The following is a 26,531-nucleotide window of genomic DNA, read 5'->3' on the forward strand; positions in this document are numbered from 1 at the left end:
TTAAGGTAACCTACCAATGTGTCGGAGCTTAATTAGCCTCTGAGGTCTGTGGCTTGCTCACAGTCATCGTCCATAAAGGCCAGGTGATGAAAGTTTAAAAGCTTCATAAACTGGCAGCTGCCTGTCAGTCTGAAAAGTAAAATATTTGATGCCCAAATAGCAGGAGAAGATGGCAACATGGGGTGATTATTTTCCTTATGTTTATTGGCAGCTGTTCCATAAATTCATAATCTAGCCATGAAATGCAGTTGGAAAAGAACAGCTGAAGTCAAGTCGAGGTCTAAATGATCAGGAAGACTTGCACAGAGGACTGCTCATAATATTTACAGACTCCTGTTACCTTTTTAAGGAACCTCAGGAAGATTCAGCTGATTGTGATGCTCAGTCTTACCTTCATAAAAGTGTCAGAAGTTTCATATCGAGCAGCTAAACAAGTCTCCAGCCTCTTGGTGGCAAGTCTACTGAAATTACAATGGTAAATATTCCTTCTTTGCTGCAGGGGGAGAAGCTTTGTTTAGAGAAAAAAGGTGCTGAATTTCACAAAAGATCCATGGTGGATCTATCACAGGCAGGATGCCTAAACTTTTGCTTGGAGACTTTGTTTTCTTCATGTTTAAACTGTAAAAATAGCTCAGCTCAGCTGGATCAGCTTTCTGCATGTTTTACAATCCTTAGCAACAAGCAGTTCACTCGCATATAGCCCATAACTAAATGTATCTTCCCGTTAAGTGGAGATCCGTGTCAAGACTGGTGTATTCATGTACTGCAAACAAGATCAGGATAAGCTTTCAAGCTTTCAAGCTTTGCCATTTGTTTATAGTGACACTGCATTTCTTCATGCTGTTGGAAAGTGAAGATTTGCTCAAGCGTGGTATTTGATACCACCCCCTTCAGGGCCTGCAAGGGATATGCATTCAGTGCCTCCTGCCTCCTTGTTATGGGCAGCTCCGTTACGGAGGCATTGTCCCAGCTGCCCTTATCAACACTGCTCATGTGGTTGAGTTGTATCCTGGAATGCAGAGGCTGAGTAACTGGAAAATCCCCAGTCCCTTTCTTTAGGGGGTAAGTACACAAAATAAATGGGAGCCAGTGGGTGCAGGAGTTAACTGGTTTTGTAAAAGAATGTAAAAGGCAAAAAAACCCAAAAACCTGATAACTTGAAAGGCTTTACAGTTTAAAAACTACATATCAAATGTTAAAAGTGAGAAGATTAATTTCTGTGGGAAAGTAAAGTCACTGCAGTTCTCTTTAATCGTCCCACTAAAGCTGGGATAGGGGACACACTTACATCATTACTTTAATAATTGTCAGATGTTTGATGCAGATCTAACATGGAAAATGAGAACACTGGAAAATATTTGTGTGAACTCGGCAAATCACCTTCTACCATCTCTCTTTAGACCTTTTATCCCCGGAGTAGCAGCCGGAGACGATGTGTACGGAGCGAGAGCAAAATATATGACATGCAAAGGGAACTGAATCCCTGTGCTGATGCAAGCAAACACTGTGTTTACAGGCAGCCCAAAAACTGTGACATCCAGCATTTTCACTTCACCTTTTAGTTTAATATAGTTGCTTTTAGCATAAAGTGACATTTAATTTGCAGCTTTCAGATTACTGTATTTTCATCGTCTGGCCATCAGTGTTCTCCATAACTTTTTACAGCCACCCTTTAAAAACACATTCAACCCACTGCTTTGGCACACAAAAGAACCGAAGGACTGCATTGTCATAGCAGTGTCCATTTTGTTTTCATCTTTATTGGCATGTATACATCTTTTTACACTCAGCAAAACTGTTCAACTTTCCCACAGTGAACATTTTCTTTTACTCATAACGAGTCAAAATATTTCAGGAGACTCTGACCTAAAAATACAGTGAGACAGTCAATGTTTTGATGTTGGGCTCTTTTTGGCCTGTGTTTGCACATTGTTCTACTGTTGTGGCCCAGCTGCACAGGCAGCAGAACCAGGGTCACTTCCACCGGTCACCTCAGCGCCATCGCTTGCCTCTGCCCCGCAGTCCGTCTGATTCAGCTGCCGCTCCAGTAATGTGATCCGTTGCTTCAGGCGCTGCTGTGTGTGTGTGTATTCGTTGAGCAGACGGGAAAATCGAGTCTGAAGTGTATCCAGAGAGGACTCCAGCCTCTCCATCTTCTCCTCTGTGTCCTCTTTCTGCAGCGCGCCGCTCTCTGCGTTCTCATCCAGAAGACCTTCCTTCTTCAGGATCTCCCGGCCCCTCTCCTCTAGGACTGTCTTAGCATCAGGATACTCCGTCACTGCCTCCATCAAGTCATCCTTGGAGAGGCAGAAGAGGTCGGAGTAACCCAAGCTGCGGATATTGGCTGTACGACGATTTCCCATTTTACTACCTTTTATGTTCAAAATGCTGATTTCCCCAAAGCAGCTGCCAGATGTGAGGAGGGCATACTGTGTGACCCCGTCGTCACCCACTACCGCCAGCTTCCCTTCTTTTATGATATACATCTCCTTACCAATGTCCCCTTTTCTGCAGATGTAGTCACCTGGACTGAAGACCTGTGGGCGTAGTTTGAGCACGAGCTCCACGAGGAGTCCTGCCTCACAGTCTTGGAAGATGCGCACTTTCTTCAGGGTCTCCAGGTGGACATTAATAGCGATCTCAGCCCGCAGTTTGTTAGGCAGGTTCTTTAGCACCTCCTGCTCATCTGCTGCTTTTTTGTTGGTCCACAGGTAGTCAAACCACTTAATGACACGTGTCTCCAGTTCTTTGCTGACTTTGCGGAAGTGCATGTAGTGCTTTATGGCATCGATTCGAGCTTGAAACTCAGCACGCGTGGCATTCATGTTGGCAATCATGGAGCCAACATTTCCCACAATGGTTGCAAAGATCAGCACTCCAACAAGGAAGTCAAAGACCACAAACAGGTACTCTTCATCTCGCACAGGTGCAGGCATCTCTCCAATGGTGGTAAGAGTGAGAGTTGACCAGTACAGACAGTAGACGTAACTCCGAGTCAAGGAGGAGTACTCGGGTTTGGAGATGTTTGGGAACACCCAAGTGTCTGAGCCAAATCCCAAAGACTTGGATATCGCATAGTAGATGCAGGCGTTCCAATGTATGATGACCAAGATGTAAAGCACCAAGTTGCAGATACGGAAGATGTTTGGGTAGTTGGTGCGTGTTTCCGTGCGGTCAAAGAATTCAAACATGCGAGGGAAGCGCAGCAGGCGGTTGAACCTGAGTTGTGGGGTATGGATGCCGGTGGCGATGTACGCCAGGTCGGTGGGCAAGATGGACACCACATCCAGCTTGAACTGCAATGTTCTAACGTAGCTGTCTCTTAGCTTGGTGTGGTCCTTCACCAGCAGACCCTGTTCCAGGAAACCTGAGAAAACATGAATAGATAGAAAATTCTGTTTTTGTTTTTGCTCTGCAGCTTTGTCAATATTATAGGATCCATCTCAAATAACTTAAAGCTGTGCTAATAAATCATTCTCACTATTTTCCAAAGATCGTGATTTTGCAAAACTTCAAGTTGGGCACATGGCCCCAAGGTAGAGGGATTCAGGCTGTTTTGGGTCCATTTTTAGGGCTTGAATGTGCTTTTGCAGCTGCTCTGTGTTGGGCTTTGCAGAGGCAGAACAATGCATGTCCCACTTAGGAGGAGTCTGAGGACAATGTGAAATAATCTGTGGTGCGGGGTACTCTGAAGACCAGACAGAAGACACAGTGGGGAAAGATCTCCTTTGTGATGAAGTGAAGTTAAGTGTTGGAATAATTAATATTATTTAGTGCAGCTTTTCGTCCATGTTTCTTTGTTCGTTATACTTTTTGATGCTTTGCCCTCTTTGCCATCACTCCAGATGGTGTTAAATCAGTATAGTTGGATAGGCTATCGTAGTGCTACCATAAAAGAAATCTTAGGTGTGACAACAGTCAGCAAGAATGGCTCCTGCAGGGGCCTAATCCACCGAGGAAATCATTAGCTATCGGACCTGTCGGAGTGACGGTGAACATCTATTTCTGTTTTATTTTTACTGTCTGGATTTCTGGACTTTTCAACATTCAGGGATGTGTCCGTTGTGAACAATAACTCTGATTGGTTCAGTGATGCAAATGAGTGCACATGAAGGGAAGCCAAACAGCTGACAGAAAGCAAACTCAACACTTTGTTTCTCCTAAACAAGCAACACTTTCACAACAGCGTTCCCATGTGGGATAAAAAACTGAAGACTCCTGCGATCCAGTGTAAAAACAATCATCTGGAGAACCTGCTTTAATTACCATTTTAGAGTCTTTCAGTTTTTTGTTTTAAATCTACCAAATGTGCTGGTTGTTGCTGTCAACAACAGCAAAATAACTGATTTCAGTGAGCTGCTCAGCAGTTAAAGCTACAGATTATTATGTTAATATGTAGCAGCTGTAGAGTCAGATGTGTTTTAACTCACACAGAATTCATTTTAGCATATATTATTTACCTCATACTGTTTATGCTAAATGTAAATTGTAGACAAAGTACAGTATAAAAAAATAGTAAAAAAAATATTATTTACTATTTAGTACCTATTGTTCAAGAAAAACAGTTGGGTTTCACCATGATTGCGATTTTTATTTATTTTTTACAAATAAACCCCAAAAGCTGCAATCTTAAATAGGTTACCTGTGCGAAGTCGAACACAAGAGTCCAGTATGTAGACAGTGTCAGAGAGGTAGTCCAGCACCAGCCAGCAGATGTAATTTCCCACCTGGAGCTTGTCAAAGCATGCCCTGGGATTATAAGAGGAAAAATGATGCAGAGCTGCAGCCACAGCGTCCCTCACTACATCCATCACCCATCTCTTGAGGCTGCAGGGCCCCAACAAATAACAGAAAGACTGGGATTATTATTACCTTGCAACAACGAGGAACCAGTTGTAGAGCACTGCTGTGGCGATAACGAATAACCAGCGGTAGTATGCGTTATCGGATGGGGACACCACAAAGAAATTCCACTTTTTAGTGAAACTACAAGGAAACAACATACAATACAATTAAACAGGAGCAGCTAAAGAAATCAAGTTTCTTCTTCCATCTCTTTCTTTGGCAATTTAAGATATTTATAATTTAGGTTCTCCTCATTTCTGTAAATAGTAAATGAAAGCCACACATTCAAAATGTATCTATCATAAACACGACGATAGAGCAGCCTCTGAGTGTCTCTGTGTCATTTTGAGACACTTCAACCCTAAACTCATTGAAACCCTTTTTGAAGGAGAAGTGTGTTGTCATCCAGGTAGCTCTTTGTCACAATAGTGTCGATGCTGAACTCTTGCACGTCAAAATACGTGGTAATAGTTCAGAGCGGCTGCTATGAATACCTAAAGATCCCTTTGGCGTTGTTGCCATTGGTATCTGGTTGTGTGTTGCTGGTGCGACTCGGGGCCATTCTCAGCTCAGGGCCACGAAAGCGTTCCAGGAAGGAGTCTGGTCGCTCTTCCTCCTCCAGCAGGCTCCTGTGTGCCCATTCTCTCAGTCTCACTATCAGGCTCACCAATCTGACACACACACACACACACACACACACACACACACACACACACACACACACACACACATTAAAGCAAATCACTTAATATCTTAAATGCAAAAAAATGCAAATAAAATCTTCCTCTGCACTACTGTATGTGTGTCAGTGACATGAATAACACACATGATAGACAGATGTTTCATATCCTATATTTCTAACTGCTCAGTCTGTAAAGGAGGCTGGCATGCCATTGCTGGGTTGTTACAATTCTACCTCGAGACGGCTCCGTTCCTTTGAAAAGAATTCCTTGAATTTCCTCCGTGGGGGTCGAGAGCAGCGACTCTTTGTAGCTCTGAGGATGTGTCATCCCAGACAGATGGCACCCTGGGTAGAAAAAAAAGAGGTAGAAACCCACCTGAGCACGACTATCTGATGTTTTACTTCTTTCATAGGCTGCAGAACAGTCTTGTTACCTGCTAAGAATACTCTCGGCCCTCTCGATCTCTTCCTCCAAGGTGGTCTTCACTGACAGGTTGTGGGGCGACCGGTCTCTCTCCGCCACCTGGCCTGTCATCCTCCGGTCTGATGGTGTAGACAAGCACTAATATTAAAGTCCCATTTGCAGCCATTTAATGTTTAACCCATGTTGTTGTTGGGAGTGTTGGGCATATTTCTCCTGCAGTACTGCTGGTGAAGAGAAAAGTGTTTATGGTGCATATATCAGATTGTTGTCAGGGGACAGGAGACGACTGGGAATGTCTGCCTCAGTCCCTAACCATCGCACAGCAGGTCGTTGCTGTGGTGGCAACTACAAAACACACCGAGTAATTTACAGAGCTATTTGGTGTCAGTCTAATCAATACTTTTTTCTCCACCTCAAGGTTTCAATCGTTCTCTGTATATGTGTGTGTGTGTGTGTGTGTGTGTGAGAGAGGGCAAACGGTTCATCTATATTCAAGTGACAGCACAGTATAAAGAGATGATATATGTTCTTTCACTGAATGCAAGTGCATCAGTCCTTATTTGTTTGCATAATAACTAATTTTCATATTCAAATATTACATACAAAAAATGCTAACCAAATACCGTAATTACTTTATTATAAACAGTTTCCAACAAGCCAGACTTGTAATCTTTTAAAGTGGTCTCGAGTAACAGTTCTCCAGGCATTCTGAAGGTCTTTCAGAGTTTTTCTTTGGATATTGGTTGATTTTTCCCTCATTTTCTGCTCAGTCCTTTTCAGAGGATCGTGTTTTTTTGTTTGTAAGCCAATTAACACTGACCTATGAATCTTTCAGTCATAATAAAGACACTTAAGGGATGACCCAGTGTTGTCTTCACATGACAACTAAGCAAAGAACCAATTTTAAATAGCACACATTATTTAGCTTCTTTTCTTTTTCTTAGTTCCATAAAGTTCCAAAGATAACACAGTTAGATCAACAACCTGATTCCCAAAGAGCTGAAAGTGTGGCATATGTCAGTAATCTTAAAAGAAATCGAGGAAAACAGGACAATGTAGGATAAAAACAGTATCTGAAAGTGATGTCCTTAAGAAAAGACCAATCACACAGCCTGAGAGATGCATCTGGACCTTCAGCTGATCCATCTGCTGTTGGCCCAAGCCTCATCAGAAATGGTCTCCATGGAAGGGTGGCTGTCAAGAAGCCATTCTTAAGGAAGGGAAACAGGGAGAAAAGGCTGAGCTATGCCAAATGACACAAGAAGTGGACTGAAAATCAGTGGCAGCAGGTCTTATGGAGGGATGAATCCTCCCCAGAGCCCGGACCTCAACATTATTGAAGCAGAGAACAGAACAAAAGGCAGCCGACATCCAAAGAAGAGCTTTGGGATGTCCTTCAAGAAGCATGGAGAACTATTCCTGAAGACTCCTTAAAGAAATGACAGAAAGCTCGTCTCAGAGGGTTCAGGCTGTGTTGGAGATCAAGCTCATTCTAAATATTCACTTTCAAGCTCACAGGAATTTTACAAACTCAGTTTTTTCCACATACGCTGCACATCTATTTCTATTTACACGTTCCATTAAATCCTTGCAACTATTCTTATTTACTGGCAATACGTTAAGGAATGAGGGATGGCTCAAGACTTTCGCTCGTAACTATAAGTAATAAACTGGATAGATATAACGCTAATAGATGTGAGTACATATCTTGACCCCATTAACCTTTAGTGTTTTCGTTTAATTAAATATCTCTCTAGTCAAAGTCTCACAACACCTTTTATGGAATTTATCATGTGGAAAGTTGTCAATAATAAGCAGATGTCTAAACACAAATTAAAATATTAGAGATTTTTGTAAAAATACATCTTAAATGTTTAGCTCGAGCTATCCACCAGAGATGAAAACTGTAAATCTGACCCATACTCTGCTGAAGTGTGTAACATTTCTTTGTTTCCTTTAAAAAGTAGCGCTGGGGGAGCTGCCACGCTTCCACCCTGCAGCGCAGATCTATGATTAGGTGTTTAGACAACTGTTACCTGTGTGTGACTAATTGGTGGATCATTAACGAAAACACACATGCAGTCTGCCTGTAGCTCTCCAGCTCAGTGAGCCAATCAGCTGCTCTCCCTCAGGAGCTTGCATCACTTAGGAAACCAGCACACCGAGTGAGGGCAAAGAGTGGCATCTATGTGTCATTACAACACAAAAACTGCTGGGTTAAAGAAACAAAAAGTGATCATTCATCCCCAAACTTGCTCAGCTGCATACAGATCGTTGTCCAAAGTTGCCTATTAAACATGATGAATATGGGGATCTGTATACTTTCTCTTACATTTGCAGATAAATATTCATCCTGATCATTTCTTTCATTATGTAACAGTTTTTCTTCCTTATGAGCAGCTGTCAGGACTGTAGATTTTATGGTCAAGAGAAGAAGCAAATGTAGATGACAAGCATCATCATAAACTGCCTGTTAAAAAAAGGACTATCAAAGCAAACCAGTTTGCATATTCTTTATTCCTACCTTAAGTTTCCTTCAGTTATTCCAGTGAAATCCTCACGGTGACCTCACACACGAACACCCAGAGCAGGTCTTTCCCTTCCAATCCATCCTCGGTGCTCTCTTTGAATGAAAACCGATGCCTGAAGTACAATCACAAGTGTCGTCTCGTAGCATTTTCTGTGAGCCCTGAAGTGCGTTCCCCTCAGTTATGTGAGCACGTGGTGCACCTCATCCTCAGTTGGTCTGATTGCACGTAGGAGGCAGGTAGGTTGGGAGATGAGGGGAGGGGTTTTCACAGAACAGTCAAGAGTCCAGGTGTCAGCGTTGGATGGAGCCTTCTGGAAAAAACCTCTTGGAGAATTCAGCAGGTGATCTGCCTTTATTTTTCAAAAGGTAAATCATTATGTTTGAATTAATATGTCTTGTCTGATGTTTTATAATTTCTTTCTCTGGTATATTTTACATCTACTTCACATCTCATTAACATTTGCAGTGCATTGTCTTACTGGCCAACATCTACAATCTACAATTTGTTGTTAAAGTGGAAACGAGACTCCTTATCTTATCACATTCTAAACCTCACATATATGACCCAAAGAGGTCACTTTATGCAGTATATATATATATCACAAAGACAAAAGCAAATAAATACAAAAATAATGATAATTAGTTGGAATCTTTGGTGTTTTTTCTCTTTTGCTACAATATTTATCTTGGAATAACTTTTGAAAGTGATAAAACGACTAAAAACTACCTTTTCAATCATGAACTGATCTAAACATGCTGTTAACTGTTTAAGAAGGTCATACAGTGCTGCTTTATATCTTATATGCTTTACCTATAATCATCACAGTTTTACACATGTCCAAAAAATAGATAAAAACAACGTAGTTAAACAATAGTTTGCATTAAGTTACTGAAGAAAATGGTCCAATATTGCTTTTCTGGGAGTGACAAATGTGTAAAAAGTAGTAGATGAAGTCAGAGAAGTGTGTTTTCAGTCAGTGGGATAATAGTCAGGTGTAAGTGGGTACTTAGCAATGATCAAATGAGAACATTGGAGGAGTTGGGGCTCCATCAGTCCACAGTCAGATGGTTTCTGTTCAGTTTTAGGAAACTAAAGACTCTTGTTTTCTCCAACAAAGATCTCACCATTAGCAAAAAACAGTCTCCAAGGTGACAAAAGAACCCAACAAGGCTTCTCTTACATTAAATGGTAATGGGCATGAATTGACCATCCAGTTAACAATTATAGTTGCATGGAAGGACTAATGGAGCCAGTTGCTGCATTTGTTGACAGTTTGAGACAAGAAGCCTCATGTGAGGACACTGACCAACATCTCAGAGCCGAAGCAGTTGAGCTGAAACTGCTCTAAACTGATAAAGAGTTAACAGAAACACCTGTTGGCCGTTATTGCATCACAAAGGAGTCACAGTGGATATTAAAAGCAAGTGCTGAAATACATTTGCCACTCGTTGATATGAAATCCTGACACATAAAGTGTAATTTTGTCTTATTTGTTTAACTCTTTTCTCCTTTTCTTGACTTTTAGGTGTCCTGAAAATCTGATGATGTTTAAGATGAAGCACCACAGTGTAAAAGGATGAAAAAAACACATTTCAAGTACATTATCCTGATAACACTTCAGTACTTAAATTGGACAGTCTTATGCTGGTGGGTTTATTATGGTGAAGGACCCGAATACATTTTCCAAGACTGGTGGCTTCATATGCTGCTCTATATAAAAATGATGATTGTCTTCTTAAAGTTTGCCATAACTGTTCTTCTAGTTTGAATGGATCATTTGTTTATAATCCTTATTAATCCAAACTTTCAACTCACGTAAACTAAAGAAGAAGAACAGGAAGAAAATGGGGCTTGAAAGCGTAAATGATGAAGGCCCCAGGAGACGGGAGCCTCCTCATCGTGCAGCTCTCTGCCAGTTTCAGCTTTGATCAGAACCACGAAAAGCTGAGAATGAAGCCCAGAGGCACTGACTGGGATTCAGCCCAGCGAACAGGAAAGAACAAGCTGCTAAAGCCCCGTTGTACTGAGATGCTGATGAACTGTGAGGAAAATCATCTCTGTTCGCAGGATGTTTCCACAACAGGTGCAGAGTTTTACGATGAAAAAGAGGGAAGAGCAACAGAAACTGAGATAAGAGAAAAGAGAAGTTGTAAAAGAAAAACTAGGTAAACAGTTGGATCATAAAGGTGATGCTGAAGCTGTTCCTGATGCTTTTCTCCACCACCTGACTGTAACCTGTAATGTTGCTTTTCAATCCAACTGAGTTTTGTAATATCACAGCATGCTGCTCTGCCTCCTCTATAAATGCAGAGATGGAGATTTGAGTTTGTGTTGTGATCGCTGTAGATTGTTTCCTCTCGCTTCCTTTATTTTCCTCATTTATGTGGCCTCCATGTTTATATATAGTTGTTGTATTTCCTTTGTCTCATCGCTACAATATGGGTATTCTATCATTCCTTGTTTAGAGTCACTGCATCTATATAATGACATAGCTGCTATTGTTTTTGTACGTCTCTAAGCTTCTTCTTCTCTCTTGGCCTTTTATCGTTCAAATTGATTTATGTGGCATATGTTGTTTGGCCCATATCTTCTCAGATGGTTTTGTGTGCACGAAGTGACTCGACACAAGTTGCTCCATCTGTAATTATCCCAGCCATTCAGCTTTACTGGTGAGTCCATCTGCAGCCACGCCGGATTCATCCGTCTTTTTCTCTTCTCTGTTAAAGCTGCTTCTTTTGTAGCTTTCTCCCCTGGATCCAGAGACTTCAAAAAATCATGCGAAATATACTCCAAAACCTGTGAAAATGTCACAATTTGTGAATTCACATCTGAAGTCACCCTCTTGCTTGCAAATGATCTAAAAATGTTGAGATAACAGTGGTCAGTGGGCTTATTGTCACTGCATTTTTGAAGGGCAAGTACCTTTTTTGGGGGGTGGGGGCTTTGCCAAAGGTTGTTTTCTGATAGTCTCCTGCACCACAGGGACATCCTAACATGATCTATATTTGTCAAACGACCGCACATTACTCCTCCACACAATTCTGAAAGAATATTCAAATCAATCTGAATGCATTTGCATGTTTGTAGGTGTATTTCAGCGGTGAGCGGCAGTGGATGCAACTTTCCAACATAGCCTTGGTGTCGATCACTAACACCTTAAAGCCTCTTTAAGTCAGTCTAAAATGCCAGAAAACATGCCAACCCCTAACAGTACGCTTATTTTTTGAGAAATCAACTGCATTTCTTCAGAAAACACAGCAAAGAGCAAACACAAATGAGCTATTTTCAAAGTCATATTTATTGTTACATGTAAAGCACTGAAGAGTACACGTGAACACGAGACCAAATACAATTTGACCTTTGTCATTGAATATCATGGAGCTACCTGGAATGAAGTTACTGTTTATATTTGGTAATGTTGAATATGAGAGAAAAAGGGAAAAACTTCAAAGCGCAGATACAAGTCGTCTTTGAGACTAGAAGGCACAGCAGAAGCCAGGAGAGTCTAGTCCGCCTGCTCCTCATCCAACCTAACACACGCTACATAAGAAACCCAATACAACACAGACCGGACATCCCTTCAGACAGCATTTACAGAACATGGCGGAATAATAATGTCAACTAACAAAAGACAGGACAATGAATACAGACAGCACATCACGGTGGTCATCACCGTAACTCGACCTTATGGTCTCTGTATACAGATATATAGACGTCCGCGGTGCCATTTAAGACATGCTGGAACTTCCTTCAGTAAGAGGAGATGCTTGGGTGTTTGTTGGTGTGTGCTCCACCTAAACATCCAGCCTCTCCGACTTACGTTCTTACTTTTGGCCTTCTCAAGCACATATTCATAAGTCTGATATGCAGGAATGTCTGTTGCTTAGTCAAGGCGATAATTTACTTATCAGTCTGAGTAAAAATATGTAAACAACCTTGCAGCTGGAAATATGCATACTCGCTTTAAAAAACAGCATCCTTAAACAGAGTTCTGCATACTGAGAGTAGCAGGTTGACGGGAGCCATCTCTTTAGAGGCTTCAGTATCGTAGCCTCACCTTCAATAAGAGGACAGCACATGATCCTTCAGAAAACACCTTTGTCAATCAAAGGAGGCAGGGGTACATGCAAATGTGTGATTCTGACTAAAAAAAATTATTCCTTCAGTTGGGGACGCTCTTTCAAAATGCTAATCGCTTGTGGAGAAAAGTAAGTGTCACAATGATCCCAGTTGCTTAGGCGCGTTTCATCCCCCGACCCATCAAGCAGGCAAAGACTGTCATCACCATTTTGGGCTTGACCTCCACCAGGTCCTCTGGGAGAGCGTAGACGCGGGCTCCGATCTTCCTCGCCATAGAGACGGCGTATCTAGGAGGGACACAGGTTTACTCGCGTGAAACAAACACTTAACCTCCTCTCTTTCTCTCTGTCGACAAAGTCTTACTTGGCATTGTCCAGTTTGTCGGCCTCGGAGAGGCTGCCGGTTTTTATCAGCTCGTAGCTGATGCTTCCGGGCTGGATGGCGTCTATCAGTTCCAATACCGCCAAACTGCTGCTGATCTCCCTGTCCTGATCAGTCCAAAAACACACACTCACATCGTTTCACACTGCTCCACGGGCAATAAACTTCCCATAAAGCTAACTAAAGAACCTTAAAGTTCACAGTAAATTAAATGTCAAATGAAGTTAGCTTAAGTGGTAATGCTGGCTTACCTTGAAACTTGAAATCTTGGTTGATTTTCCAGCCTCTGCCAACGTTTTGTTCACCCAGCGTACGATGATGTCATCATTAACTTTCTCTCCATCACCCAGGTCCTCCAGTACATTCAACGTGTATCTGAAAGAGTGGAAAACACCATGTTTGAGTTTAGAGAGCAAAAACATCAAGGAGGAAACTTTGAATCTGGACGTGGTCTCTTTGTTTTGCACATTTTACACCGAACATCTGTTCGTGTTGTTCCGAACATCTGCGCGTCTGCAAAATCTGATCCAAAACGCTGAAAAAACGGCGACCAACTAAATATGTTAACAAGCAGCCTTAATGGAAGCATGAACGGAAACGGAGTCTTAATTTGGCATCAATCAACTGATTGGACGCTGCAACTGTGGGCAACTTACTCACTTTGACAAGTTATGCAGCGATCAGTACTTTCCAACAGCTGTCCAAAAAAGGATAGAAAGAAGCTGGATCCTGTGCTCTGATCCGTTGGAAAGGAATCTTAATCCTGACTATGACGCCACGATCTAACACACACTCATACGGCTGCAAAGTGCCAAAAATAACTCCCTTCGATAAGTACACGTGTGGTAAACTGTGCGTTCTTATCCACTTTACTTTTATATCATGTTAACGGTTACATGACAGCCAGGAAAACCTCAGCTGTGGAGGCTACTTTCACACACACCACCTAACACTGTTCCATGCACAGCTGAGCTGAGCTACGGTTAAGCTACAATCAAGACATCATGCAGCTTCAATGAACGTCAGTATATGAATCATTCACTGCACAGACGTTGATTCTAAGTCACTCGAATGGTGATTCTGTCAGATGAGGCTTAAAAAAAATAATAAATCCGGCTTTTATTAGAGCAGAGCGACAGTCTGGAGATGCTTTAAGCTGCAAGCTGACACAGAGGAAAAAGGTGAATGAGAGCAATTTTGTTGGTATTTGGCTAAAATATATGTGCAAAGTGCCTTGTAATCCAGTTAAGAGTACACTTGCAGGAGGGATTCGACATGCAACTGCATTAGAGTTTCTTATCCTGTGTCATTTTGGTTGGACTAACATATTTACATGAACTTTAAAAGTCATGTAAACAAGCCTTCATGATGGCAGCGTCCTGTTTCACTTGGATAACAGGAGAAGGCTCAGCTTTGTGAACCTAAAGTATTGACTTGGCCCCTAAACTCACCCCAGATTATTTAGATTGAGCACCTGCAGGATGTAGGTATGATCCACTGAGGCCCTGCTACATGGCCTTAAAGGTTTAATTAAAACCATTAAAAGTAAAAAAAGACATCAGTGCATGCACACTGAGAGCCTGTGTTTGACATTCACTGAAATGATCTTCATGACTGAGCAGGAGGAAATGCTCATGTAACCAAAAACAGAGACTGGTTGGAACCGACATTTATCACTTTTATTCATTAAAACGCTCACGGAGCTATAAGAGATCTTTGCTTGTTTTCTCACACAGTGTAGGAGAGTACCGTGCATCAGACTAAACTGCATCATATGATGCCCCAAGTCCCTGATGTTAGCTACAAAGAGCTTAATGGAACGGCTCCATCTATTTGAATGCTCTTGCAAAGGCTTATATCCCAACTGGGTCCCTCCGTTCGTCGCAGGATTGTCGTCTAGCAGCTCCTACACCACGCCTAAGACAATCCAAACTCTTTTCATGTGTCGTCCCATGATGGTGGAATGACCTACCGAGCGCTACCAGAACCTGTCTATCTCTTGAAAACCCAGCTCTTCAGAGAGCATCTGCTTTCTGTACTTCCCTCTATGCCTGCACTCCATCTCTACTCTGTCACCTCTGACAGAGTCTGAACTTCTATGTAGTTTATTGTAGTTTTTTTTTTTATATAGCTTGTTATATCTTCATTTGTAAGTAGCTTTGGATAAAAGCATAAACATAAACGTCCATTTACAACGCTGAGCGGTTTAAATTGCTTCTGTCGCTATGCAAAGATAAGAGAGCCATGTTGCATCTGATAGAAAACGAGCGAAACGTTCTCACCTGCTGATAGAACAGGAAGTTCACTTAATAAAATCATAAATCCTCACATCTACTCACGTTTAATTGAAACAACAGAGCTATAAATCAGCCGCGACTGCGTGCATTTGCATAGTTTTTCTTTGGCAGTCAGCTTTCCTTCCTGTTGTGGCTGCAGCAGTTTATCTTTCAGTTGACTGCACTTATGCAGACTCAAGAAAATCTGGGTTTCAGCTCATGGACTTCATAACTGGCATCGTAGTTCTGACTTGTTTAATCCATTTAACAAATTGAATGTCAAATAATGACGATGCTGCTAAAACCTGTCAAGCATTTGAAACCTCTGCACAAATGCTTGATGCACATCACATCTGCAGCATCTAGAATTCTGTCTCACTGTGTCTGTAAGTGACTGAGTTGCAGTGAGGTCTCACCTCCTCATCAGCTGCCACACCAGTGCCAGGGTCAGGGTGGCGTTGCCATCGTTCAGGTCCTGCCCGCCGATGCCAACGAGGGAGAACTTGGCTGATTTGCCCAGTTCCACAGCGTAGTTACAATTCTCCAACTGGGGGCACGAAATGAATTTTCTCAAAATGTGTCTTTCTCGGAGAAGGAGTGTGAAAAGGAATTCGACTTACCTTTTTCATGTTGGTTCCCAGTTTGGGATAAGGTGGCTTGTTGACCTTGTTGTTCCAGTCCACGGGCACTTTAATCTTCTCGTACAGTTGGAGGATGACCAGGGCGTCCTGTAGGTCCCTGGAAGAATATAAGAACACTGTGGTTGATGATCTTCAACATTAAATTAGATACAAGATGGTTTGGTACGAGATAAAGTGAGATCCAGCTTACATACCCGTACAAATGATTCACATGAGGGTTCACTCCCAGGGAGTTCATCCAGTTTCTGAATGTCCTCTCTTCTCTGGTCTCACCTAATCAGCAAAGGATTATGGGATTTAGAGGTCTTCACAGTGAGGGTAACTAGTAATAGTTGAAAATATACAATCTGCAAACTAACTAAAGAATAATTTGCCCGCCAGCTGGTAAGATTGTTGTTCATTTGGAGGATCTCTGTTCATTTACAGGTTATTCTGTCCACGTGATAAAAGTCCCGATGCAAGCCCACATGAAAGATACTGACTGTTCAAACAGATGAAGGTAAATTCCTACCCTCCAACAGTCCCCAGTCAATGTCCTGATTCTCAGGTTTGGTCAGCGCTGGATATTTGTTAAACAGATTGGCCACAAAGGCAAGGTTGAGCTTGGGGTTTCCACTGATAACGTCAGCTGGGGTGACAAACTGCCGGCAGCCCAGCCTGTCGGCCTGCTGCAGCATGGCCTCTGCCCTCTTCATGTCGTCTTTCTCCTGAACGACACACACACGGCACACGTGGTTGGATCAGAGGGACTTTGCAACCGTTACCAGGTGGTGAAGACGGCCAGCTGCGAGCGTTCAGAGTACTTACACTGAAGCCTGCCATGTTGATGTCAATGCGTGGCTGATCCTCATCTGTGCCTTTTGGAGAGATTTGATTCAGAAGGTGGAAATAAGCCCTGGAGTCCTGGGAATTAAACAAAGCAAAAGAACAAACCTTAAATTGCATCTACATCAACAGCCACAACACAGAAGATGGCATTTAAACGTACATTACAGAGAATAAGACAGCACAATGTGAGTTTTATCAGAAAACATCTGATAAAGATGGGTGCAACAACTAAACAACGACTTCTATACCTGCCTGTTGGATTTATGAGATGTAGCCAACAAACACGACTCATCTCACACAGTGAGAGCTTTCATTTATCTGAACCTCCTCAGTGAAAGGTACGTAGCTTGCAAAACTCAAGCCCTTTCAACCCACTCCTTCCTATTTTTGGAGCAGATATTTTGTGCAAACATAAACACCGACTACAGGGCCTCATGTGCTGTCAGACACTGTGTTGGTGTACTTAGTTACTGCTCAGGTGTAGACAAATAAACAATAATAATCTTTTAATTCTTTAAAATCCTTTCCAGTCTCATTGTGGTGTTTGAGCACAAGAACTGGACTCAACGACCCACCTTTATGTCCGAGCTGAAGTTGTTGATCTTCTGCCAGCCAGCATTTTCCAGGTGGAAGTTTGCCCAGCGTAACAGCAGCTCTTCTGGAGACAGCTTCATCAGGTCCTCCAGGGTTTCCCCGTCTCTTAGCAATGCCGCCAGAGCTGTTGAGGGGTGTTAATGATCAGTTAAGCTCCCTTACAACAGACCAGTGAGCCTCAAGCCTGTGTTTATGTGACACCAACTACACCCTGTACCTTCATTTCTGCTGAGCTCGATGTCTGCAAAAAGGCCGATCTTTATGATCTGCCACAGCAGGCCCAGCACCAGATGGGGCTTCCCTTCTTTCAGGTCTAAGGCGCCGATGTTCACCACGTGGCAACCGATGGCGGACGCAGAGTTCAGGGCCAGGTTTAGATTCTCCTGCAACGTACAAATCATCGGATGTGTGAACTTCTGCTGAATCGATAAAAACATTTAAATGAACACAGCCTCCAAAAACTGACGGACGGACCTGTATTGTAAATGGTGTCAACTTCTTCTTGTTAATGGTCCTCTCATCAATGGTGTCTGGGACTGACAGGTTGATCATTTTGCTGTACAAAAACAGGAACATACATGCTGTTAAATACTGAACGTGTCTGTAAAAGATCAGGGTTGGTGAACAGGTGGAAAAAATATTACTTTTCGGACATCGTGTTGGACCCAGAAGGTTTAGTTCGTCACAGTTTAAAATGAACTTTCGTCTAAAAATCGTTTAATAAAACAATAATTCACTATGTTTTAGGATAAAATAGGGACAAATCTTTTAAAAATGATGACATTCTATTGAAAAATGATCCGTTCGTCCATTAAAATTTACTAGCTTCTTACTTTGCCCGTCCTGCACCAGGTTTAATGACATCAGGCTTGTTGGCTTTGTCGTAATGTTGGTAACGAGCAAAACAACAGAGATGGAAGTATTATGTTAGGTAGCATTTATTTGGGACTTGTTGAACTTTTCCTCAACTAAAAGCATGAAGCTGTTCCCTCTGACGGAATCATTTCGACTAGTGAACCTGCAGTAAGGCACAGACAACTTGGCCCATTCGGAGCTCCATACTTGATTTTTGCTCCCACTACTTTTGTGTTAAAGACTTTCTCTCTCAGATGATACTGATAACTGAAGGATAATCAGAATAGATTCGGATCAATAGATAATCCTTTATGGACATAAATGCAGCTTCCTTCCCAACACAGGCTCATAAGTTAGAATTGGCCACATATTGTGCAGATGGTTGTGAGTATCAGTCGCTTTATTTCTGACGTTATTATGAGAGGGTGTTGAACAGGAACTCTCACCAGAGCACTATACCGTCTCCCACAGATGTGAATAGAGAGTCTGTGTTAGGATCCATGGGGAGGACATGTTGGCAGTCGGGATCTTTTTCCAGAGCAGTGTTGATCCAGTTCACAAAAGCGTATCGCTCCTCCTCTTTAAAGACAAACATGATATTGGTTAAAAGCAACACAACAAGCCCTTAATGCCACTGCTAATAACACATCTCAGCAGTAGCTCATCTGTAACCGACCTGCAAAGAGTACAAAGTCAACGGTCAACAAACATTGGCAGCGTCACATACCAGAGAAGGAGTGTTGTGTGCCTTCGCTCGACAGCTCGGACGTCCCTCCGATAGCCAGGATGCCTTCTTTTCTATTGATGGCTTTGCGGAAGCTTTTTGCTATCTGACTGCCCTTCAGATCTTTGACAATCTAAAACACAAAAGGAATATTTAAACATCAATTTAACTCCAATTCTGAAAATGACAATAATATCAATATCTGTGAACATTATGTGCAGACAGATGATTAATTCATCACAAAGGCTTTTATAGTCAGATCGTCTAAAAACTCATCATCAAACAGCATCTGAGTAATAATCCCTGCACTTCTTTCTACGCTAACCTACTTTCTATCTGAAGCTATTTAATATAAAAGCTCTGGAACCTGCTCATTTTAATTCATTAAACCTGTCACAACTCTGTAGTTTATGCTCATCACTTTAGAATCATTTAGACCAGAGATGTCAAACTCCGGTCCTCGAGGGCCGCTGTCCTGCAGGTTTTAGATGTTTCCCTGCTTCAGCGCACCTGATTCAGATGAAATGGATCTCTTCAAAGTTCTGCACAAGCCTGCTAATGATGCATCGATCTGAATCAGGTGGTTGAAGCAGAGAAACATCTAAAACCTGCAGGACAGCGGCCTTCGAGGACCGGAGTTTGACATCCCTGATTTAGACCATCATGTCTCTGTATGCTTCAAATGGACCAACTTCACCGTTAGTATTAAGCTGATAAACGACTGGATGAACCTAAATTAAACTCTTTTTGTGACTTGAGATATTTTGCTCTGTCGACAGCATCGCTGTTAAATTTCCTTGTTTAAGTCTGCCGCTGATAATTGATTAAAAGTAAATGTGAGTTTACCCACAAACTGTCCACAGTGGAAATAAGACATTTATCAAAGACAATTAAAGCTAATTAATGAAAGCTTCACTGCGGTGAATTGTTCTTACATTCTTTAAAAACTTCACCCTCTGCTTTAAAAAGCTTAAAGAGCCACTTTATGTAATTTATTGACATGTCTGTGAGCCACTTGATTCTTTAACACATTCTGTTTTCCTTTTCTTGCTAATTTAGCGTTTTTATTTCAGCTTCTGTAACTGAAGCGCTTTGGGTTGCGATCGCGTCTGAAAGGTGCTACAAAAATAAAGATGAGTGGAGTTTATCTGGGAGTCATGCGCTCTGTGACACACTTCAGAGAAGTCAGACGTGCACGGTGCCCTCGTGCTCTTGCTCTGATGAGTCTCCTCTGGCCTCAGAAAGGGAAGCACAGCTGATAACTGCTGTGGGCGTAACTCGAGGCTTTAGGACAGCAGTCAACAAAACGACAGGGAAGACGTCACAGCGGCTGCAACAATACTTTGAGTCACGTTATTGTTCTTGATGCAGTTGAGCAGAGACGTGGGACTGAGAGGCGTGCACCAGCACCGCTCTGGTGCACAGTTTTACTGTATCAAACAAACCAAATTTAGACGACTGGTCTTTTAAAAATCCTAATTAAAGAACAGTTTTGGGTTACACATAAAGTTACAAAATGTTCAGGCCTGCAAGCAGAAATCACTCAGGCCACGATCAACGATCAACAGATAAATCCCTGGTAATAATCTTTTAGTAAGCATCCTCTTTTGGCTTCTATTATCGTTCCCTTGTGGCCTGACTGAACGCCTGGTGGACTCACGGCAGTTGAGGTCACGACGGCATGAAGCCACCCAATCAGCTAAAAGCCTGAGAGGAGGCGATGATTAACCAAGTAAGGGCAGTAGGTTGATCTCATGATAGCACTGCAGTGAGCAGTAACTACACATGTATTACAGTGTGAGAGCCAGTGTCATTAAAGTTAACAGGAGCAGTAAAACCTCAGCACAACAGCTGTCCTCCGCACCAACCCGGCATTAAACCAGTCTCACAGGGACACATGATGGGACCCTTCCATACCGAAGGCCCGTTTCTTATCAGTGAAGCACACCGTGTGCAGCTTTGTTAATACGTATTGTGTGTCAGTATGTCCGACGCTTCCTGCAGCTGAGGTTATCAATGCTACATCGGTGACCTCAGCCCCACAGGCGCTGGTGTGACCACAATGAGCTATTCAGCCTGGCCCTGCACAGCAGCCGTCTTTACCGCACACACCCTCACACACACACACACACACACACACACAAGAGGTTGCAGGATGCTTGCTGGCATTTCTTATACTCTCTAAATGACAAAAGTCACAACAACAAGACAATCACGACCTTGTGGTGATGATGAAGTTTTGCTAATTCAGCAACAAGTTGGTTTAAGGAGGAAACTCACGATCATTTAACGTGGATTTCACCTGTAAACGAGTGTTTAATCAAAGCGAAGGTCCATTTTGGTTAGCAAGCCTTATCTTCAGGTTTTGACTCACGAGGCACGCCTGTACCAAATGTCAGCATTCTGAATGACCGCTCCTTCATCACTTCGGACACTCCCTCCACTTTGCTGACCTCACTTCCACATTCCTTTGCCTGCTGGTGAGTTTGTGTGGTTTGTGGAGGTATTTGAGCTGTGTGATTCTGAAGGTTATACGGGTCCCACTCAGAGGATGGCAGAAAACTGGCTCCAAGTGAGAAAAGCTGTGAGCAGAAGGTGAAAAACGTACCGCCAAAAACTCATTGAAGCTGATCTTATTGTCCTTGTTGCGATCGAGTTTCTGGAGGATCTCACGGACCATGTAGCCAGGGAGGGCGTGGCCGGCCTCTTTAAGGAGCTCGCTGAGCTCGTAATCGCAGATGTGTCCGTCGCCGTCCAGATCTGCAGAGACGACACAACCGGATCACAATCCAACCCTTCAATGATATTTTTTATCGACAATTTGCTCTTTAAAGTCTCTGAACTAATTAAATAGTTTGTTTAAAAAGCAGAAAACTTTGAAACAAAAAGCACACGCTTATAAATATGCAGAAAATGACCATATTAACACAGCTTTTACTCACCAATTTTGCCGAAGATCTCCCTCATCTCCTCCTCCTCCTCTTTTGTTATCTTTCCAGACATTTTGCAGGGATTGACCTGATGTGGCGGGTCAGAGAGAGGTGTGACTGCAGAGAGAGCAGAGTCATCAGCGTGATCTTACAGCAGAACAAGTCTCCTGAGCTCAGCCAAACGGCTGCAGCTTCCAGCGTCTTAAACAAGCGGAAAGATCTGCTGCACAGCTCTGACTGAAGTCAATAACTTTCCTCTCCGGGCCACAGCTAAACTGCCGGGTTTTAAGAAAAGTACCTCACTATCAGCAGGTCTCCACCCGAATGATCGCATCACCCTTTTTCCTTTTCCAAGCACGTTTCTTTCCCCAAATCAAAGTCATTTCCTGTTAGCTCCACTGTACACCAACAAGCCCATTCTGTAAGAAAACTGCCGGAGGAACTCTGACCGGAGCAGCCGGTGGAGGATTTCTGCGTTCCTCACAGTACGTCTTCTAAAAATATCCACTTTGCTCTTTTGCTTCTATCTGTGATCCCAACTTTGGAGTAAATAGTTTGTTGTTGTCATAAGCAATCGTACAGTTTTATGTGACGACATGAAGGGTTTCATTGAACAGAGAAAAGAGCCTCTCATCAGGAACAGATTTGTGAAACACAGATTCAGAACTAGTTATTTTTGCTGAACCTCAAAACAAAAAACCTCTATGTTCCCAACCTCCTCAGAGGCAAAGCAACCGTCTGGAGATCACTGAGAGCAAGGAATTTCGCTCAGTTCCTTCTTCCCGTTCTGTAGCGGTGGAGGAATGCACGAGGCCTGAGTGGATCGGGCTTCACTCACAAAGAGGTGCGCAGGGCGTGCTGCCCGCCGTACGAGGACAAACTGGTGTGATGGCATTCCTCTCAACACCAGAGTTCAGAAGCAGAGGCAGGTTTCTGAGGATCAAAGACTTTTCCAGCACGAAGAGGTTCTGCTTCCCCTGATTTAAAGTACAGATTTCTGAGCTACTGTGGCTGCGTCCGGGTTTTAGAACACGTTTAAAACCATATAAGGAAACAGTTGGTCAAAACCAGCCTGGTTAATGGAGATCATTTTCTAACGTATGGGACACGGCTCTGCTCTGCACGGCTGAACCACACACACAAGCAGACAATGGACAAAGTCCTGTCGCTGAGCACCCTGTGCAATGAATGAAACTAATAATAGCAGTCAAATAAGGTGATTCACCGTGATGTCTGAGGTGTGACTCAGTTCCTGTAGGGAAATTCATACAGACAAAACCAAGCGACGAATTAAAAACTGATTCCAAGTCACTTTAACAAGGGATTTGCAAGTTTTATCAGCCAAAACAGAAACTAGAGATAATTCTAAATGCGTCACCATGAATCAGAGCGAACACAGTGTTTTTCCCTCTGAAAAGTAGCGCTAAATCAGGGCAAGCCAAACTCCTGACTGAACGATTAGGAAAATGACGATTCCAGCGTTGCTATATTTAACTTTTCTCCCAAAGGATGTGAAATGTGGCTGCTGAAGTCGGCCCGGCTACAATAAGGGCCGACAAACATTACCTCACTTGCCAGCCCTCGTCACACCCTCAACAGAGGCAGAGTGGAAACAGAAGAGGGGTTAAGCACATGGAGCAAGGGCACAGATGGCGGCAGACAAATGCGAGCCGTATCGCTGGTGGCACAGAAGAATGGGGGGTTTGTAACCCCCGTCACAAACCACGGCAATAAATCCTGCGTTACATTAGACGGACCAGTTTCGGAGGGTCAGGCCCCGCAGACAGTTGCTCTCTTTGACAGCTGGACGGTGCATTCAGACAACTGCATCAGCCTCCTAAATGGATCGCCTAAAAGCACGTCAATACCTCCGTTAGAGTTCAAGCACTTTAGTGAAACATCAGGGCTCGGCTGCAGGAGAAGCTCCATAGATGAGAATGACACTCTTTACCTACAGATTTGATTTCTCTTTTCCTGAAATTAGCAAAAGAAACGACAGCAAATCCACTCGTTTTCAGTCAATCCGGCCCATGACGTCTCGCCAAACAACTGGAATTCCTTGGCTTATCTCTTCGAGACATTAAAGAAGCTCGCTTTACAATTCACCTCATCCCCACCCACGCGTTTCACTCCAAGTAGCAGCTTTAATTGTGGAGTTAAAAACAGCACATCCACGGCGTTTACAATCGCCTTTGATGGAGCCAATTAAAAACAGAGGGCTGCTCCCAGATGGCTGAGTTAAATGCGAAGGGCCGACGCACCCCGCCCCTGCCGGAGCTTCATCCACAGTTACATGGGAAATGTGAGGCACACAAATAGAGTGGGCACCCTTCCCAAGTGTGGTCAAGTTCATATGCACACACCCAACAGTCTGCGAAAACACAGAGATTTTTACTGGCTGCAGATGTGCAGCAAACTGAGTCACCAGCGCCTTTTATTTCCTTTACAGGCTGTGTGGTGTGAACGAGATAAGCTCAGGCGTACTGACAGGTAAGCAGCAGGTGACGACAACAAACGCCGACTTTACACACCGTGACACCAGCTGCAAGCGGCTCAGGGCGGTTTAGGGTTATTATAAAGCCTACAAAGCAAAAGGAACAAGGTACCATAAAAATATTCAAATGACGTCAGTTTTTCTGACTTTCAAACCATTACCAGTTGCAAATTTCTCTCCATAAAACTCTCGTGCACGTCAGAGGAAAGCACATAGCTGTGGTGAACGATGAAGCAGGTCAATGAGGCGGCAGGAGCGTGGAAGACGAAACAAACGGCCACTCGAGAATGTCATTAGACGGGTTATTAGACGGGTGCTGCTGAATCAGCTGGGTCGGCCTGTTTTTGCCACAGGTGAGCAGCCACACCTACGACTGTTTGCCATTACTCAACAAAAGCATTGTAAGACATCATCCTTTAAATACAGCACACCGAGGCGGCATTAATTAACAAAAAAAACACCCAGAGAGAGACGCCTCGAATATTCGCTGCAGGACAACGTTTAAAGCCGGGACCCGACCCTTGAAAAGTTAAGAACCAACTGCATCGTTGTTCGGTTCGCCAATAAAAGTGATGAAGCTGCGAGGCCCCGCAGAGCTTCTCAGCTGTTATTTCATCCTAAATAACTTAAAAACAAAGTATTTAAATAAGAGTCACTTGCACTGTGTTGTATAACGGGTGAAGGCACCTGTTGGGGATCCTGATGGAGCAGAAAAGTGGGCCAACCTGTTCATTCACAGCGGTGGAAACAAACCGCCCTCCTTCCTGATGGTCTGGTTTGTCTTTACAGTGATAACATCAGACACGTCACGCTTCTGTTTGAAACACCCACAATAGGTGCTCAGATAGCAAGGGAAACTTCCATCTTACTTCAGCTGTTTGTGCAGCATCACCTCTGACCACACGTGCTCATTCAGGGGCAATCTGACCTCAGCACGGGTGAGAAGAAGTCACGGCCTTTTCCACTAAGGAAAAGGATGTCTTTGCTACTGTGTAGGAGAATTAAACATCTGTCCTGATGTGTCCCGATGAACACGGCTTAAAGAATCTACACAGCCGGGGGGGGGGGGGGGGGGGGGGGGGGGGGGGGGCTGTATTCATAACATAATATTTTTCCAAGTTATGATGTGGGTTCAAACAGCCTCGTTGTCCAAGCTCTGATCCACGATTGGGATCCCAGATGTCAGAGTGCTGCAGCCCCAGATGGACTCCAGGAAAAATCTGGTAGATCACTCAGAGCGTAAACAAGTTTACACGGAGCACTGCTGCTGAACACAAAAAACATTCATTGCATACTCCCCGGCACACTTATTTCAGTCCAGGAGGGGATGTTTTTTTCCAACACCCTCACGGCTTTTTGGGGGAATTTTTACTTAGCAAAGAAATGTGTCAGTACTCATTGCACTCAGCAGACAGGGTGTGAACAAAAAGAAAACCTGTTCTGTCAGAGGAGGTAACGTATAAACGATTTATAACAATAAGCATCTGCTCGTGCACCGGGAATTTTTTTAAAAACAAAAGAAATTTGGCTCCACCTATACAGCTTCCTCCAGTGAGCCGCCCAGTTATATTCTGCCCAACATACTCTGGCATTTTCACAAATATGAACACATATTTCAAACCAACCCCAAAACATCATCTTTAGTAATTTTTTCCAGACACATGGCTGCACAATAATATCAACACGCGCGCTCACTTTAAAGTTACTTCCTTTGTTAGTGCTTCTAAAAGTTATCTGGTCACAATTAAATGAGTCAGAGTGTGAATCGTAACTATTTCAGGACTTTTAGGCGCTTTGGGGATGAATAGACACAGAGGAGGTATAGGCTAAAGCTAACCGGCTAACGACAGACATGCAAGTTTTACAGGGAGGAAACTGTCCCCTGTTTACTCTTGGAAATCCGCCCCTCTAAAAGAAGAGAGGATGACGGCTATCTCAGAGGGAAAAGGTGAAGACAAAGATGCTTGTTTGAAGAAGCGCTACAGACAAAACCAGGCTGTGAAGAGTAATTGGTCAAGAAGTTGCCAGGAAATCGGTACTTACTGTCGGTGCGCCTGAAATTCCAGACAGCGTCCACTTTGGAGTCCTGCCTCCTCCACGTAGAGACAAAAGTAGACAGCAGGAATGTTGGCCCCGCCCTGCGGCTGACGTCACAGACAGGCGTGGAAGTAGGGAAGGTCATTGATGACTCGTAGATAAAAAAAAAATAACAAGAAAAGAAAAGAAAAAGGGAAAATCCTCAAATT

At 43.2% G+C, this 26,531-nt stretch overlaps 2 protein-coding genes across 2 annotated transcripts; both read right to left on the reverse strand.

Annotated features, from left to right (window-relative positions):
• Positions 1-2,228: 2,228 nt before the first annotated feature.
• Positions 2,229-6,349, reverse strand: LOC140280177 (cyclic nucleotide-gated cation channel-like). Its single transcript, XM_072375467.1, has 7 exons — positions 5,962-6,349; positions 5,762-5,872; positions 5,340-5,516; positions 4,873-4,986; positions 4,643-4,749; positions 2,495-3,367; positions 2,229-2,297 (listed from the first exon to the last, which is right to left on the reverse strand). The coding sequence occupies exons 1-7, from the start codon at positions 6,060-6,062 to the stop codon at positions 2,293-2,295; spliced, it is 1,488 nt and encodes a 495-aa protein (XP_072231568.1). The 5' UTR covers positions 6,063-6,349; the 3' UTR covers positions 2,229-2,292.
• Positions 6,350-11,762: 5,413 nt separating this feature from the next.
• Positions 11,763-26,417, reverse strand: pls3 (plastin 3 (T isoform)). The gene is made up of 16 exons (XM_072374690.1): positions 26,329-26,417; positions 21,804-21,908; positions 21,470-21,621; positions 18,865-18,994; positions 18,584-18,716; positions 17,757-17,838; positions 17,500-17,665; positions 17,264-17,406; positions 16,668-16,763; positions 16,372-16,567; positions 16,055-16,133; positions 15,840-15,957; positions 15,636-15,766; positions 13,195-13,318; positions 12,926-13,050; positions 11,763-12,849 (listed from the first exon to the last, which is right to left on the reverse strand). The coding sequence occupies exons 2-16, from the start codon at positions 21,862-21,864 to the stop codon at positions 12,717-12,719; spliced, it is 1,869 nt and encodes a 622-aa protein (XP_072230791.1). The 5' UTR covers positions 21,865-21,908; positions 26,329-26,417; the 3' UTR covers positions 11,763-12,716.
• Positions 26,418-26,531: the final 114 nt, after the last annotated feature.

Source organism: Leuresthes tenuis, unplaced genomic scaffold (genome assembly GCF_036924035.1).
Source record: "Leuresthes tenuis unplaced genomic scaffold, fLeuTen1.0.hap1 SCAF_21, whole genome shotgun sequence".
NCBI classification, from domain to species: domain Eukaryota; kingdom Metazoa; phylum Chordata; class Actinopteri; order Atheriniformes; family Atherinopsidae; genus Leuresthes; species Leuresthes tenuis.